Genomic DNA, 16,404 nt, shown 5'->3' with positions numbered 1-16,404 from the left:
CTGTAAGATTAGCTATGGGTAGACCAGTTTGTCAACTACATCTACCAGTTTAACAAAATGACCTCATTCTTAAATACTAGCTCTAAATGTCATCTAAAACATGTTCATTCTCAAGTGTTTAGTACCATCATTAGATTCTCAGTGGAAATGTGGTCCTTGCGTATTTTTCTCTTTTGTGTCCAAACTAACATAAAACATGAATCATGGAATGTTAGAATAGGAAGGGACCTCAGAAATTAGCTAGTCTGGCCTCTCTTGTTTTACAAATGAGCTAACTGAAGTCTACAGAGGTTAAATTGTTGTTGTTGTTATGTGCTGTCGAGTCAGACCCAACTCATAGCGACTCTTCCTTGGGTTTCCGAGGCAGTATCACTATGGAAGTAGATTGCCCATCTTCCTTCCCAGGAGTGGCTGGTGGGTTTGAACCGCCAGCCTTCTTGTTAGCAGTCAAGTGCCTTAGGCACTACACTACCAGAGCTCCCAGAGGTTAAGTTAGGCATCTAAAACACAGAAAAGCAGAGCTGGTATCAACACCTATTTGTGTTTGAAAAATGGATTTTCTGGTGCAGCATAGTGGCTAAGACACTTGCCTGCTAACCAGACGGCTGGCGGTTCAAACCCACCAGCCACTCCTTGGAAGGAAGGTTGGGCAATCCTACTTCCGTAGTGATACTGCCTCGGAAGCCCAAGGAGGGGTCGCTATGAGTCGGGTTTGACTCAACGGCACATAACAACAACAACAACAATTCCCCGCCCACCACCACCATCCCCTAATGTGGCAAATGTATTCAACATTTTCTCACTTTGAGGATAAATGGGTCCCTTCAGCAATACCAAGCCACTCCTCAGAAGGCAGGTTGGGCAATCTACTTCCCTAGTGATACCACCTGGGAAATCCAAGGAGGGGTCGCTATGAAGCAGGTCTGACTCGATGGCAGTGTGTTTGTTTTTGGTGGTTTCAGCAATACTATCTTTGGGAGAGTATTGTTAAATTGTGGAAGAGAAATTTCTGGTAATGCTTTCATGTTCACATCACTAAGGTGTTGTTTTCCCTTCCCCCCATTCAATTACACTGTTTACCATAGTTCTCTTAAGGCACAGAGCTGTCCATTCCAAGAGAATCATTTACAAGTTAATAGCAAGTGAACTGGACAAGTCATGCATTAACCAGCCAACCCTCAAGCAAAATTCAAAGTAAGAATTTATTTTACACCTTAATCTGAGAGTGAAAAAAATCCCAGGTTCTTGTGTGCTACTGGAGGCAAAAAATTCCTTTGGAAAATGGGCTGTTGGCCAATCTCAGTGGGCTGCTGAAAGCCTTTTGTTTTTGAGAGGAGAGTTTCTTTTTCATTCCCTGGAAATGAAATCTGTAACACCATGTTTCTTCTCACTTTTTCTCTTCTCTTTTTTTATTTTTTTAAATAATACAGGCCTACAATCTCTTATCTGATACTATGGGGCCAGATGTATTTGGAATTCAGAATTTTCAGATTTTAGAAAGGTAATACAGTGCATATGCTAGATATTCTGAATCATTCCCAGTGGGGTCTGGGACAAAATAATCAAGCACATTTATATTTTCAGCAAAACATAAATATTGACATGAAGTGAGATAAAGAAGACTATTAATAGCCTCATATCAATTCATTTCAGGATAACTATATCACTAAAAGAAGTTTTAAAATGTTTAGATTTTCAGGGCTTTTTAGATTTTAAAATTCTATAGAAGGGAGTATAGGCCTGTAATGGCAGTATCTTCATGCTTGTCTTCTTCTGATGCACTTTAAAAACACATTTGTGTATGTGTAAGGTTTTCTTGATCCATGTCCAACTTTAATTTTATGGTTGTTGGAAGCTACTCATTTTTGTTATATCAATTGCAGAAGCATTAGTAATGTTTTGCTGCAGTCTTACTTTAATTCTAGACTTTTGGACTTAGGCAAGTTTTTCTGAGGTTTCTAAATGGTTGCTTTAGTGTTCTATCAATCTGATGTCCTCATTACACAACCAGTGGACTTGGTGTGACTTGCTTGTTTTCCAACAGCCTTCTCATCCACTAGTATAATGCAATATAGCTTTTGCAATCTTATTTTTAAAAGATCCATATTTGTGCCCATTCCAAAGAAAGGTGATCCAACAGAATGCAGAAATTATTGAACATTATCATAAGCAAGTAAAATTTTGCTGAAGATAATTAGAAATGGTTGCAGCAGTATATCAACAGAGAACTGCTAGAAATTCAAGCCAAATTCAGAAGAGAGTGTAGAACAAGGAATGTTGTTATTGATGTCAGAAGGATCTTGGCTGAAAGCAAAGGTATTTACCTGTGTTTTATTGACTATGCAAAAGCATTCAACAGTGTGGATCATAACAAATTGTGAACAACATTGTGAAGAATGGGAATTTCAGAACACTTAATTGTGCTCATGAGGAACCTGTGAATAGACCAAGAGGCAATCTTTCAAACAGAACAAGGGGATACAGCATGGTTTAAAATCAGGAAAGGTGTGTGTGTGTGTGTCAGGGTTGTATCCTTTCAACATACTTATTCAATCTGAGCAAATAATCTCAGAAGCTGGACTAAATGAAGAAGAATGTGGCATCAGCACTGGAGGAAGACTCATTAACAATCTGTGATATACAGATGACTTGTTTGCTGAAAGTGAAGATGACTTGAAGCACCTACTGATAAAGATTAAAGATTAGTATCTTCAGCATGGTTTATACTTCAACATAAAGAAACAAAAATCCTCACAACTAGACCAATAGCAACAGCACAATAAATGGAGAAAAGATTGAAGTTGCCAAGCATTTCATTTTACTTAGATCCACAATCAGTGTCCATGGAAGTGCCAATCAGTGTCAATAGTCAAGAAATCAAATGACACATTGTATTGGGCAAATCTGCTGTAAAAGACCTCTTAAAGTGTTTAAAAGCAAAGATGTCATTTTGAAGACTAAGTGCACCTGACCCAAGCTGTGGTATTTTCAATAGCCTCATATGCATGTGAGTGCTGGACAATGAATAAGGAAGATGGCAGAAGAATTGATGTACTTGAATTGTGGTGCTGGAGAAGAATATTGAATGTAACATAGACTGCTAGAAGAATGAACACATCTGTTTTGGAGGAAGTAAAACTGGAATGCTCCTTAGAAGCAAGAATGGCCAGACTTCATCTCCCATACTTTAGTCACATTATCAGAAGGGACCAGTCTCTGGAGAAGGATATCATGCTGGGTAAAGAAAAGGGTCAGTGAAAAAAGGGGAAGACCCTCAAAAAGATGGATTGACACAGTGGCTGCAATGATTGTGAGAATGGTGCAGACTGGGCAGTGTTTCTTTCTGTTGCACATATGGTTGCTACGAGTGAGAACTGACTTGACCACAAAGGTTGCTTTATCTGAAAAATTATATTAAATGCCAAGAAACAAGAACAGGAGTTGTATATAAAGAGAACACAGAAAACACTAAGCTTAATCATGTCTATCCTTAAATATGAAGTAGTCTTGATAAGTTTAAGACCAAGGAAAAACATTACTTTTTTATTCTTAAATCCCTCTAGCCTGATATTATTGTTGTTGGTTGGCTGTTGAGTCAATTCTGAGTAATGATGACTCCATGTGTCCAGAGTAGAACTGTGCTACATAAGGTTTTCAACCATAACCTTAGAGTTATCTATGAGCTTGCAGAAGCAGATCATCGGGCCTGTCTTCCAAGGTGCCTCTGAGTGGGTTTGAACCTCTAACCTTTCGGTTAGTCCAGTGCTTACCCATTGTACTACTCAGGGACTCCTAGCCTGATATTAGCCCTCTAAAAATCAAGACTTAAAAAAAGTTACCCAGAATATTCTCCAATGACTGTAGCTGGAAAACTAGGTAGGAAGGAACTGCCTGATATAGGAGAAAGTATATTAATATAAATAATATATACCAGACTTGAAAATAGTTGCAAATAGAAAAATTCCTCAAAGGTACCAAAAAAGTGGGAAAAAAATAAGACAGAAGCAGAGGTACTAAATTTTAAAAATTCTAACTCATTGCCCTAGTGTAATGATAAAAGCTATTCACCAATATTGCTATTTAGAAAAGCAAAATTTCACATACAATGCTACTCAAATACCAAAGGCCATACATAACGTCTGACCCAAGCTTCCACCTCATGTAACAAATTCTTACATGGGAGTTTTAAAAGAAGATTGTTTGACTGGTCCACTGTCCTGCAATGTCAGGAGACTTCTTTGTCTGACGTATTGAATTTCCAATGTCTCTCACACTTCCTCCTTTCAGATGCACAAAAGGTTTTTGTAAAGTTTCTCTTAGTTTTATTGCTGGCAGCTACAGAAACCATGCCACATGCCTAGTATAGAGTTATAGCGTGTGATTTTATTTGACTAGTGTCTTTAGCACTTCTGGATGTTATAAAGTAACTATGAGAATTTCCTTAAGATGGATAAATGAAAACTTGTAATGATTGAAACTCCTTTTTGGGCCATTTATGAGATTTACCTGCTACTGTTGAACATTCTCTCTTAAACCATAATGTAAAAAGCCTATTCTCTTCATTCTCTCATTTACTCCCCTGGTTTCCTGCATTTCTACAGGAACACCCATTTTGGTGTTTAGTTAACTTGCCCAGGTGGGTCTAGGTCTTGAACCTCAAAAATATTTCCAACTGGAAATTACCTATAATTGCACAAGCTTAGGAAACATGGCTGGGGCACTTACTAACTGGGCTTGTAAGCACTCTGAAAACGCTGTGACTTTAGGAGAGCTGGGATTGAATGTGCCTTCTACCATGTACTGTGTGTATTCCTGGGCAAATTGTCTTCTACATGAAACAAATAATCATCTCTTTATCTACTGTTGAAAGTGGTTTGGGAGATTAAGTGACTATATGTAAGGCACATAAACATTCACAACATGGTAATTTATCTTTATTACCGAATCCTAAATCTCTGGTGGATATTGCCCAGGTAGAGACCAGGAGAGATTTGTCACGGGGTGGAGCACATCCTCCTGTAGGGGGCGAACTCCTCATACTTTCTTCTTCGCCTGGACCGGCATTCCCCGAGGTTTAGGTGGGGAATCCATTTAGGTTCTAATCAAGGGGTGTGGTTGGAACTCTGAAGGGTGGACTCTAACTCGAGCCAGGAGAGTGTGCGCAACCTGCACACGCCCTCACCGACCGAAGAGTCAAGAGGAAGGGCCTCCCCGATGGACTTCGACCCAGGGAGGGGCGACGGACGGGAGGGAGTCCTGCGGCCGAGCTTGGGCTGGGGGCACGCCCTCGAACCCTGGCGCACCGCACTGGGAACACACGAAAGCTTAAACAATACAGCGCGCGGAGGGCGCTGACCGGTGCGACTCCGCGGCGGCCGAGGCGAGCGCCGTCTTCCTTCCTGCAGGATTAGCTTCCCGGCGGCGGCGGCGGCGGCGAGCACGCGGATTGGCGGCCCGGCTCTCTCGCCGCCCGCCCCGCCCCGCCCCGCGTCGGGTCGGCCCCCGCCCCCGCCCCAGACCCGCCCCCTCTCCCCGGGAGACTGTCGGTGTCCGAGGCTGGGTGGCGGGCAGTTCCCACCCGGCTCTGTGTGCCCTTCTCGGGGGCTTGTTTAGGAGAGGAAGGGGCGGCGGGGCAGCAACGGCGAACACGCAGGAGCCCTCGGCAGTGGCTGTGGAGACCCGGGCCGTGGCCGAGCTGCGCGGGGCTGTGCACGCGCCCTTCCTCTCCCGCCAGCCGGGCAGCGTCTGGGTACCGCGGGCGGCCCACCTGCTCCCTCCCACTGGCGTTCGGCTCCTGCGGTGAGCGGCCCCGGCGCCCCTGGCTGGCTTCTCTTTGTCCCCTGGGCCAGTAAGGAGCTGCGGGCGCGGCGGCGTCTGTGCGGTCGGTGCCCGCCGCTGCGGCTGAGGCGGCGGTTCTCCCGCTCCCGGCCGCTCGCTCCCCGGCGCTAAGGCGATGCCGGACCAGATTTCCGTGTCGGAATTCGTGGCCGAGACCCATGAAGACTACAAGGCGCCCACCGCCTCCAGCTTTACCACCCGCACTGCCCAGTGCCGGAACACGGTGGCGGCCATCGAGGAGGTGAGTGTGGCGGGGCCGGGCCTCAGGGCGCAATGCGGGCCCTCGGGCGCAGCGCGCGGCCCGCAGGTAGCGCCACCAGCCCGCCGCGCGTTCCGCGGAGACTTGCACTTCCTACCCCTTGGGCGCCGTGCCTGCTCCTAGCGAGGTTTGGGAGTCTGTCCCCCTCCTCCATTTCCCCTCTGCTCTCGCTTCCAGAGGAAAAGTTTTTTTTTTTTCCCCTTCAAAATCCCGAAGCGGTAGGGTTAATCCTGCTTGAAACAGAAGCTCTTTGTTCCGGGTGTAGGTTGTTCGTAGGAGATGGTTGATGGTTTACCTTTTGGCCTTTTTGAAGAAAAATTCTTCCTCCCTCATTTCCTTCGCTGGGTTTCGCAGGCCTTGCCGTTTTCTTCCAATGCGACCAACTTTGACAGGAAAGTCAGTGTCGGCGGGTGAGCGGGAGACCCCCCTGCGCCCCGCCACTTCCCCTGGGTCCGGAAGCTTAGGTTTGCTGGAGCCTTTTCCCGGGCACCGGAGTGTAACGCGGCTTTCATGAACTTGGTTTAGAATGCCTCCGCCCTACAGTTTGTCTTGGTTCACCCCCCGGAGTTGCTGGCAGGGTCCGTAGGAGGGAGTTGTGTGCTCCGAGCCCCTCGCTGCAGTCCTCTCGCCCACTCCCCGACTTCCCTGGGTTCTTGGGTCCACTGAGTCTCCGCAGCGGGATCGAAGGGAAACACTGGCTGCTCATAAAAGGTGTGCAGTCTTAGCTAGGAAGGCCTGAGTCGAATTCCACACCATGCACAAAATCGAGTAATTCAAGTAAGGCGAAGAGAACCAGTGCTTTTAGATCCAAAAGGCTCCATAGTCGCTCACCAGTTACGTGTTTTACCTGCGTGAAACCACAGAATCCCTTCCCCATCATTTTGGGAAAGACCTAATTTGTCTGAAGTGCTTTAAAGGTGCAAAATCACCACCCCTAGTTGGTAACTAGTAAGCATTCAGAATCCTGGGGAGAGAGAACACTTATAAATGAACAAGCTTAGGTTGGAAATTAAGCAGTATGCAATACTGAAAGGTGCAGAGTTTGAATCTAGGGACCCCAATTTACTGTTGTTTTGCTTAGATCACTTCACCTCTATGGGTTGTTTTTCTTTTTGAGGGTGGTTTTGAGGATTAGAGACAGTGTATGTGAAGTGGCCTACCACTCTGTTTAGCTCTTAAGAGATGATTGGTTTACATGCCACAAATATAGCAATATTGAATAGGTAATTAAATTTTTCTTGGCCACTGTTAAGTTAGTGTTGGATGTTGTAGGTATTTCAGGAGATAGATGATGGGCTAGACTGAGTGAGGAGAGGTCATTAGAGAGCTTTAAATTAAGCAATGGCATTAGTTTTTTTGTCCACTTGAACAAAGCATCTGCAGTTAGCAAGTGCTTGAAAAAAATCCAGAATGTTTTCCTTTTAATGGATTTTTTTTTCAATGTAGATATAAACAATGAGAGGTTAAATGTAAAGTAACAGGTTCAGCATTCTGAATGTTATAATAAGCATAGCTAGGGTACCTCCCTCCTGTCTCCCTGTTTTTGGTGGAAGCGAGCTGCTTGAAATCTTCTGTAGTGAGTTCTGTGATTCGCATATCACTTAATTCTACTTTAATCAGCAAGGGTGAAAATAATGCCTTTAGATGAGTGGTGAGGATGAGAGTGTGAAGTTTTCCCAGAAAAGCTGGTTGAAAAACAAGAGGAAAACTTTCATGATGTTCCAAAGAGGTAGCTAAGTATTTCTTGAAGGAAGCTTTGTACACTATGCCTTTGAAAACACTTGATTGTGTTTAAAGTTTTGCAGTTTGTCAGCTAAATATCATCAACACTGGCAGATGTTTGAAAGCCAGGCAAGTAGGAATTGTTATTAAATTTGGCATACCCTTTCTCTGATTAATTTTAGTTTACTCTGTATAATTCCAAAGGTCGTTTTGATGATGTGCAGATTAATCTAGAGCTCAGTTACTGAGTAGATTAAAAAAAACCTGGATTTGGTCATTTTATATTAAACAGCAGGCTTGCTCCACATTGCCATCTAAGCACAAGAGTTGGTTAATATCTGAAAGATAAGAAAAATTAAAATGATTACAGGTCTTTCTCACTTTAAGCAAATCCACTATGCATATTTTGATGATGGTACTTGTGAACTTGGATTTATAAAATGACTAAATTTGGAAGTTGTTGATTTCTGAAAGGAATCATTATGAATTCTTTTATATAATGCTCTTTTCCTTGGTGGATTATGTTCAGTTTCATTACCAAAGCTTATTCCGTATATGGTTTTATAACAAAAGATGCCCACATATTTTGGTTTTAAACAAACATTTACTTTTCATACTTGAAAGTGGGTATTGTGATGATGTTATGTATTTAACTGAAGTACAATAAATTTAAAATTTACAAGCTCTTTATCTTTTATTTAAACAATTGAGTCATGGAATTAGTAAACTAATTTTAAAGCAATTAACCTGTTGTTGTTGTTAGTTGCCCTCAGTTGGTTCTGACTCATGGGCTACCTACCCCGTGTGTGCAGAGGAGAGGAGAAGCGTTCCATAGGGTTTTGAAGGCTGTGACCTTTCAGAAGCAGATCAAACAGGCCTGTAAGACATCTCTGGTTAGGTTGAATTGCCGACTTTTGGGCTAGTAGTTTGAGTACTTAACTGTTTGCTCCATCCATGACTCCTGATTAACCTTTGTAAACCTATTATTTCTAATGTAGCTAAAAATAATGTTATAACTAGAAATTGCTTTCTTATTTATACACCTATAGCTGGAATAATATTAGTAGCTATTGAATCTCTATCCTATACCATGGACATTTACCATCTGTGGTATTTATTCCTCATCTTTGCTTTATAGACTCAGAGAGGTTAAGTAATTTGTTTTAGGAGCTCTGGTGGCTAGTGTCTAAGGCACTTGACTGCTAACAAGGTTCAAACCCACCAGCTACTGCTCAGAAGGGAGGTTGGGCAATCTACTTCCATAGTGATAACTGCCTTGGAAAAGCAAGGAGGAGTCACTAAGAGTCTGATCTGACTTGATGGCAGTGCATATGTTTTTTGGTTATAGCGCTAGTAAGTGGAAAGCTAGGGTGTGAACTGAGCTTCCTGCTGTTTTCAGAAACTATACTGCTCATTAGTACTTTTACTAATGCTGAATTCTGTAAATAACTCTTCTGTCAGGTAGTCCTGGTTTGAAGTTTAGGCTCCACCACTTGCCAGTTGTGTGAACTTGAGTGAGATATTTTTTGTTTTCTCATATTCCTCAGCTTTAAAGTCTGGATAACAAAACTTATCTACTTTAGAAGGTTGTGATGAGGGCTTAATGAGATGATGCATGTGAAACAGCACAGTGCCTGACAGAGACTGATTTAGTAAATACTAATTTTTAAACAGATTATATTATAATCAATCTATAGAACACAGTGAGGTCTTTAGACCACAGAATCACTAGGTAGAGTGTGGATGGTACTTAATTGGGGGGAGAGGGAGAGAAAGGATGGGAACAGTAGGGAAAATGGATGAATTGTTGAATGAGTGAATGAATCAAAAGCTAACCCATTACCAAACCCACTGCCATTGAATGGATTCCAACTCATAGGACGGAGGACAGAGAGGACTGCCCCAGAGGATTTCCAAGACTATAATCTTTAGGGAAGCAGACTGCCACATCTTTCTTCCATGGAGCAGGTGGTAGGTTTGAACTGCCAGCCTTTAGGTTAACAGCTGAATGGTTAACCGTTGTACCACCAGAGCTCCTTAATCAAAAAGTACTGGATATCTGTTGTTGTAAGCTTCCATCGCTTCAGGTCCCTTCCCCCAAACCCCCATAGGAATCCTATGCACAGTGGGATCAGACTGTTGTGATCCATAGGGTTCTCATTGGCTGATGTTTGGAAGTAGATCACCAGGCCTTTTTTCCTAGTCTGTCTTAGTCTGGAGGCTTCACTGAAACTTGTTCAGCATGATAGCAACATGCCAGCCACTACTAAACTCGAGGTACGTTGGCAGGGAATTGAACCCCAGTCTTCTGCATGGAAGGTGAAAATTCTACCACTGAACCACACTACTGCCCTGTAGATATCTATTAACCCATGCTTATTTTTTTAACCAGTTTATTATCTTGGCAAGGTGAGAGCATAAGCCAAAACCAAACTCACTGCCATCGAGTTGGATACCACCTATAGCTACCCCTCCTTGAGTTTCCAAGGCAATATCACTATGGAAGTAGATTGCCCAACCTTCCTTCTGAGGAGTGGCTGGTAGGGGTGAGAGCATAGATGTGTTAAATTTTCGTCTAGTAGAGATCGCTTCTCTGGATGAGGTAATGATTTTAGCAAAGTTAGCAAAACCTGGTGTCACAACTGGAGTAAACCTTGTGTTTTTGGAAATAATGGAAAAAATAAGTAAATGTGGCATAAATCCGAAAAGTGAGCTCTCTCCCCCACTTCTTTAATTTTATTTCTGTCTCAGTTTCTTTGAGCCTATGGTACTTAGAAATATTCTCAAAATAGGGAAGAATTACATACATACTTAGACCCTCCTTCTGTCTTGCTTATTTGGCATCATTAGATGTGTAGTTTTAAAAATAAATTTGATGTTGACTGGTAAGTATTAACATTTAATCTGTTTCCTTCCGGGGCCATAATTCTCTACTATGTTGTCCTCGGTTACCCTGGAAATCTCATTGGTGTCACAAGTGGAGGGTTCTAACTGCAGTGGTCGAATGAGCATCTGTGCTACGTCGACTCCCAGGGGTCCTGATGTGCCCTTGAGGCCAGATCCACCTCCCAACAGTTATAGTGGGAACCAGGCATACATGCTTTCCAGGCAAGAATGTGACTCTGAATCTTAGCCTTTTGTGACTCCTTTGAAAAACAACTCTCCAAATCCCTAACAGATTTTGAATCTCTTGTCAGACATCACTCTTGCCCAGGTGCATTAGTATTTCTGGAAGTGAGCCTTTGTGGTCAAATAGGACCCCGTTTTTATACTCTACTCTGAAATCTGGATAATGTGTATGGAAATTTGAGTAATTTAAGGAAGGAATGATCTTGTGTGATTTTTTTTTTTTTTTTTCTTTCTGATGAATTCATTTCTCTTTCTTGTGATTAACAGTAAAAGTACTAAGGCTACCCCTGGTGAGGTCTGGGTGCTGTCATCCATTCACAGTTTATTGAGTCTTTCAAGGAGCTCAGGAGCTCTGGTGGTTTAGTGCCTAAGGCATTTGACTGCTAACCAGAAGGCTGGCAGTTCAAACCCACCAGCCACTCCTCAGAAGGAAGGTTGGGCAATCTACTTCCGTAGTGTTACTACCTCTGAAACCCAAGCAGGGGTCGCTATGAATCAGATCCGAGTCCATGGCAGTACATTTGGTTTTGGTTTTGGTCAAGGAGCTCTGGTGGTGTAGTGGTTAAAGCAGTCGACAGCTAACCAAAACACGGGCAGTTCAAACCCATCAGCCATGCCATGGGGGAAAGATGAGGCAATCTGCATCTATAATGATTTACAGCTTTAGAAACCCCTGTGGACACTGCCTATGGGGCAATTCTTCTCTGCCCTGCAGGGCAATTCTGCTCTGCCCTACAGGGCAGCTATGGGTCTGAATCTACTCAGAGGTAGTGTTTTTTTTTTTTTTTTTTTTTTTTGTTGTTGTTGTTCAGTGTGGTAGACTGTATGCTAGATGATAGTAATAGAAGACATCTACTCTTCACTTATCGACTATCATTATCTGACATTTAGCATTTATGACAATAGTAAAAAATCTGCTACCTGACTATTTAGAACATTAATAACAGTCTGGCAGTAACGAATGCCAAGTCCCTGACAAGGACCCTGATTGGTGGACCCTGTGTGCATCTAGAAAGGAAGCTTGTATTTCATAGTATTTCACCAATTGGGAGGGGAAAAGGAGGCACGGTCTTCCCAAGCCACCAGGGTGCTGGGCAGAGCAAAGGGGTGGCTGGAGTGGGGCCATCAGGAACAGGAAACTGCCTCTTGGGTCCTGGGTGCTCATAAGGGTCTGAGGCTGGAAAGTGGGACTTGGGTGTAGCCTCAGCTCCCAGTCCCAAGGGCTGGCAGAGATGTCCTGGTCTGTGGTCAGAGGAGCCCTGAGATGGGGGACTTATGTGCTGAGGGCCCATGTGACCCCACGTCAGCTGACCTGCACCTGTGTAGCCCCTTACCTTGATGCCTCCTCCTGGGCAGGCACAGGTGAAGGCAGGGCAGGCTACCTGGGTAGGGGTGGAGTCAATGGATGAGTGGCTTGTGTTAGCTACCGTTTAATGTTAAAGACAGAGGCAGGGCCTGGCCCCCATCTTGGCCTTGGAGGAAGCTCTGGATTGTTGATTCTTATGAGGGACGTGGGCAGAGGAGGGCAGGGCCGTCTAGTGAGATCTGAGGGATGCTCAGGTTATAGGCTGGCAGGAGAACCCAGCAGGCAGTATATACCCCCCGTGGCACCCAGGCCCTCTCACCTGTGAACAGGGAGTCCCCTGCCCCTGACAAAGCCACCAGGGGGCATTTTGGGTTTGTTGAAAGGATGGGGTGGAGTCACTTATCCTGAAAATATGATGAAGGTAGGAGAGAGAGGGAGGTTCTCTGGGATGGGGAGGGGCTTGGTACTTGGGCCACCTTGGCTCTTCAAGGCTGGGCGGCCCTACCCTGCAGGCTGAGGTGGTAGCCTAGCTCTCCTGAGGTGATGTGGGGGTGATGTGGGGGGAAGGGAGAGGTGGCAGTGTAAGTGACCTCAGCAGGGGCTGGGCAGAATACTTACAGTACAAGTGAGGGGGTAAGGTGATGTCATCCTCCATTTCTGCATAATGCTGATTTGCATATAACGACCTCGTCTTTGGAACCTAACCATGTTGATAAGTGAGGAGTGGATGTACTAAGCAAAAGTTCTCTGTTTTAATGAGCCTACTGCAGTCCAGTGGGAGAGACATTATATAAACACATCAAAGCAATAAAATGTTGTAAGGATTGTGGCTAGAAGAATGTACAGCATCTTAAGGATGCATCAGGGTGGGAGTGGTTGAGTTCACCTGGAACTGTGATTAGGGAGAGCCTTATTTAATGAGGTGGCTTGAATCTTGAAGTCAGGGTAGTCGCCTATGGGCTACCACATACTTTACTCACTAAGATGTCTCAGTATGGTCCTCCGTATCTGCTTTCCTGCCTTTTTTGACTCCTGAGGTAGTGGCCAACTTAGTCTCTGTGGTGGTATTTTCATAACCACTCAATCCACAGAGGGCTGCTCAGGCCAACAGTTTGGAGTAATCATTGATTCTTCTCTTGCATCTCTTTTCAGAGCACTGGTACCTTCCCTCGTGGAGCATGTACATTTTAGATTTGTACTGACTAATATGGCATGACATCGTCTTCTTCCACTAGCATTAAAGAGTCAGTTCCTCCACTTAGCTGTATTTCAGGTGCTTAGTAGCCACATGTGGCTAGTGACTACTGCATTGGACAGTGTAGATTTAGAACATTTTCATCATCATTGAAAATTCTGTTGGAGAATGCTGTTTTAGACTCACTGACTAGCAGTATCAGCATTACATGGTAGCTTGTTAGAAATGCAGATTCTCAGACTCCATTCTAGGCCCTATTGAATCAGAAGCTACATTTTAATGTTTCTAAAACCCAAAACCAAACCTCACTGCCACAGAGTCGATTCCAGCTCACAGCAACCCTATAGGACAGAGTTGACCTGCCCCATAGGGTTTCCAAGTCTGTAAATCTTTATGGAAACAAATTGTCTCATCTTCCTCCCATGGAGTGGCTGGTGGGTTTGAACTGCTAACGTTTTGGTTAGCGGCCAGATACCTTAACCACTGTGCCTCCAAAGCTGCTTAATAATATTTCCAGGTGCTTGATAATCACATTAAAATTTGAGAAACACTATTCTAGACTAAAGGAGTTTTAGAATCACTTGACAAGTTTTTGTTGCTAGGGATACCTGGTCCCACTCCCTGAAGTTCTGATTTAATCAGTCTAGGTGGGACCTGGATCATTGGTTGTTTTTAAAACCTGTCCCAAAATGGGGTTGATAATCACTACAGTGAACAGTAATTATGTAATGTGTCAGGTACTGATACGAGCTATGAAGAAAAATTATGCAGAATAAGGGAATAGAAAGTGATTTCAGAAATCAGGAAACTGAAATCAGGACAGGTCTCTCTGAAAAGGTGACATTTGAGTAGAGGCCTGTGTGAAGTGAAATAAGCCATGGAAAATCTGTGACTCGAAGAATAGCATGAGAATGAGTTCAGGTTATTTGAAGGACAGAAAGAAGACCAATGTTCCTGGAGAGGAGTGAATGGAGGGAGAGAAGGATGGGCGATAGCCAGAGAGGTGAGCAGGGCTGGATCACAGAGGACCTTATGGATCTTGGGGAGGGAATTTGTATTTTTTTTCTAAGTGTGATACAAAACTATTGGACGATTTTGAGCAGAGGAGTTATGTTATCTGACTTAACATTTTTAAAAACTCACTGTGGTTGTTCTGGGGGGACTAGACTGGCAGAGACTATTGCAGTTATCTGAGCAAGAGTGGCTAGGACTAGGGTGGTAGCAGTGGAGGTGGTGAGAAGGTCCATTTGCAAGAAGCACTGTCAGGACCTGCTGACAGGTTCTCGTTACTGTCTGCTGATGAGATGTTGTTCTTATTGTTAGGTGCTGTTGGGTCAGTGTTGATGCATAGTGAACCTGTGTACAACAGAATGAAACACAGCCTGGTCCTGTGCCATCCTCACCGTCGTTAGCTATGCTTAAGCCCATGATTGCAGCCACTGTGTCAATCCATCTCATTGAGGGTCTTCCCCTTTTTCGCTGACCCTCTACTTTACCAAGTGTGATATCCTTCTCCAGGCACTGGTCCCCTCTGACAGCATGACCAAAGTACATGAGATAAAGTCTGGCCATTCTCACTTCTAAGGAACATTCCGGCTGTACCTCTTCCAAGACAGATTTGTTCATTTTCTGGCAGTCCATTGTATTTTCAGTAATTCTTCCCCAATACCACAATTGAAATGCATCATTTCTTCTTTGGTCTTCCTTACTCGTTGTCCAGCTTCCACATACATATGAGGTTATTGAAAATACCGTGGCATGGGTCAGGTGCACCTTAGTCTTCAAAGTGATATCTTTGCTCTTTAACACTTTAAAAAGGTCTTTTCCAGCATATTTGCCCAGTGCAGTGTATTGTTTGATTTCTTGAGTCTTGCTTCCATGGATGTTGATTCTGGATCCAAGTAAAATGAAATCCCTGACAACTTTAAACTTTTCTCCATTTGCCATGATGCTGCTTTTTGGTCCAGTTGTGAGGATTTTTATTTTCTTTATGTTGTTGTTTTTGTTAGGTGCTATTGAGTCGGCTTTGACTCATGGCAACCCCGTGTACAACAGAAGGAAACACTGCCCAGTCCTGTGCCATCCTCACGATCCTTGCTATACCTGAGCCCATTGTTGCAGCCGCTGTGTCAGTCCATCTTGTTGAGGGCCTTCTGCTTTCTCCTTGACTCTCCACTTTACCAGGCATGATATCTTTCTTCAAGCAGTGGTCCCTTCTGATAACATGACCAAAGTAGGTGAGATGAAGTCTGGCCATGCTTGCTTCCAAGGAGCATTCTGCTGGCACTTCTTCCAGGACAGATTTGTTAGTTCTTTTGGCAATCCATGGTACTTTCAAGAGCTCTGGTAGCATAGTGCCTAAGGCACTTGACTGCTAAACAGAAGGCTGGTGGTTCAAATCTACCAGCCATTCCTGGGAAGGAAGGTTGGGCAATCTACTTGCGTAGTGATACAGCCTCGGAAACCCAAGGAGGGGTCACTATGAGTCGGTATGACTCCACGGCACATAACAACAACAACAACAACATGGTACTTTCAGCATTCTTCACCAACACTACAACTCAAAAGCATCAATTCTTCTTTGGTCTTCCTTACTCATTGTCCAGCTTTCACATGCATATGAAGTGATTGAAAATACCATGGTTTGGGTTAGATGCACCTTAGTCTTCAAAGGGACATCTTTGCTCTTCATCACTGAATGAGGTCTTTTGCAGCAGATTTGCCCAGTGCAATACATCATCTCATGCCTTGACTGCTCCTTCCATTGGTGTTGATTGTGGAACCAAGTAATATGAAATCCTCAATATTTTCTCCATTTATCATAATAATATTGCTTATTGGCCCAGTTGTGAGGATTTTTGTTTTCTTTATGTTGAGAAGTAATCCATACTGTAGACTGTAGTATTTAATCTTCATCAGTAAGTGCTTCAAGTCATCCTCACTTTCAGCGAGCAA

The 16,404-nt window shown here is 43.7% G+C and overlaps 1 protein-coding gene across 1 annotated transcript in view; it reads left to right on the top strand.

The window, feature by feature from the left end:
- The first annotated feature begins 5,953 nt into the window (after positions 1-5,953).
- The window catches only part of ASAP2 (ArfGAP with SH3 domain, ankyrin repeat and PH domain 2), a 378,888-nt gene continuing 368,437 nt past the window's right edge, over positions 5,954-16,404 (top strand). The window contains exon 1 of the mRNA XM_042783668.1: positions 5,954-6,079. Within this exon, the coding sequence (XP_042639602.1) occupies positions 5,954-6,079 (126 nt within the window). The remainder of the gene's footprint in view (positions 6,080-16,404) is intronic.

This window comes from Orycteropus afer, unplaced genomic scaffold (assembly GCF_000298275.1).
Source record: "Orycteropus afer afer isolate SDZICR_OR568_19922 unplaced genomic scaffold, OryAfe1.0 scaffold00025, whole genome shotgun sequence".
NCBI lineage: Eukaryota > Metazoa > Chordata > Mammalia > Tubulidentata > Orycteropodidae > Orycteropus > Orycteropus afer.
The sequence above is the reverse complement of the archived record's forward strand: the minus strand, read 5'-3'. Positions and strand labels throughout refer to the sequence as shown.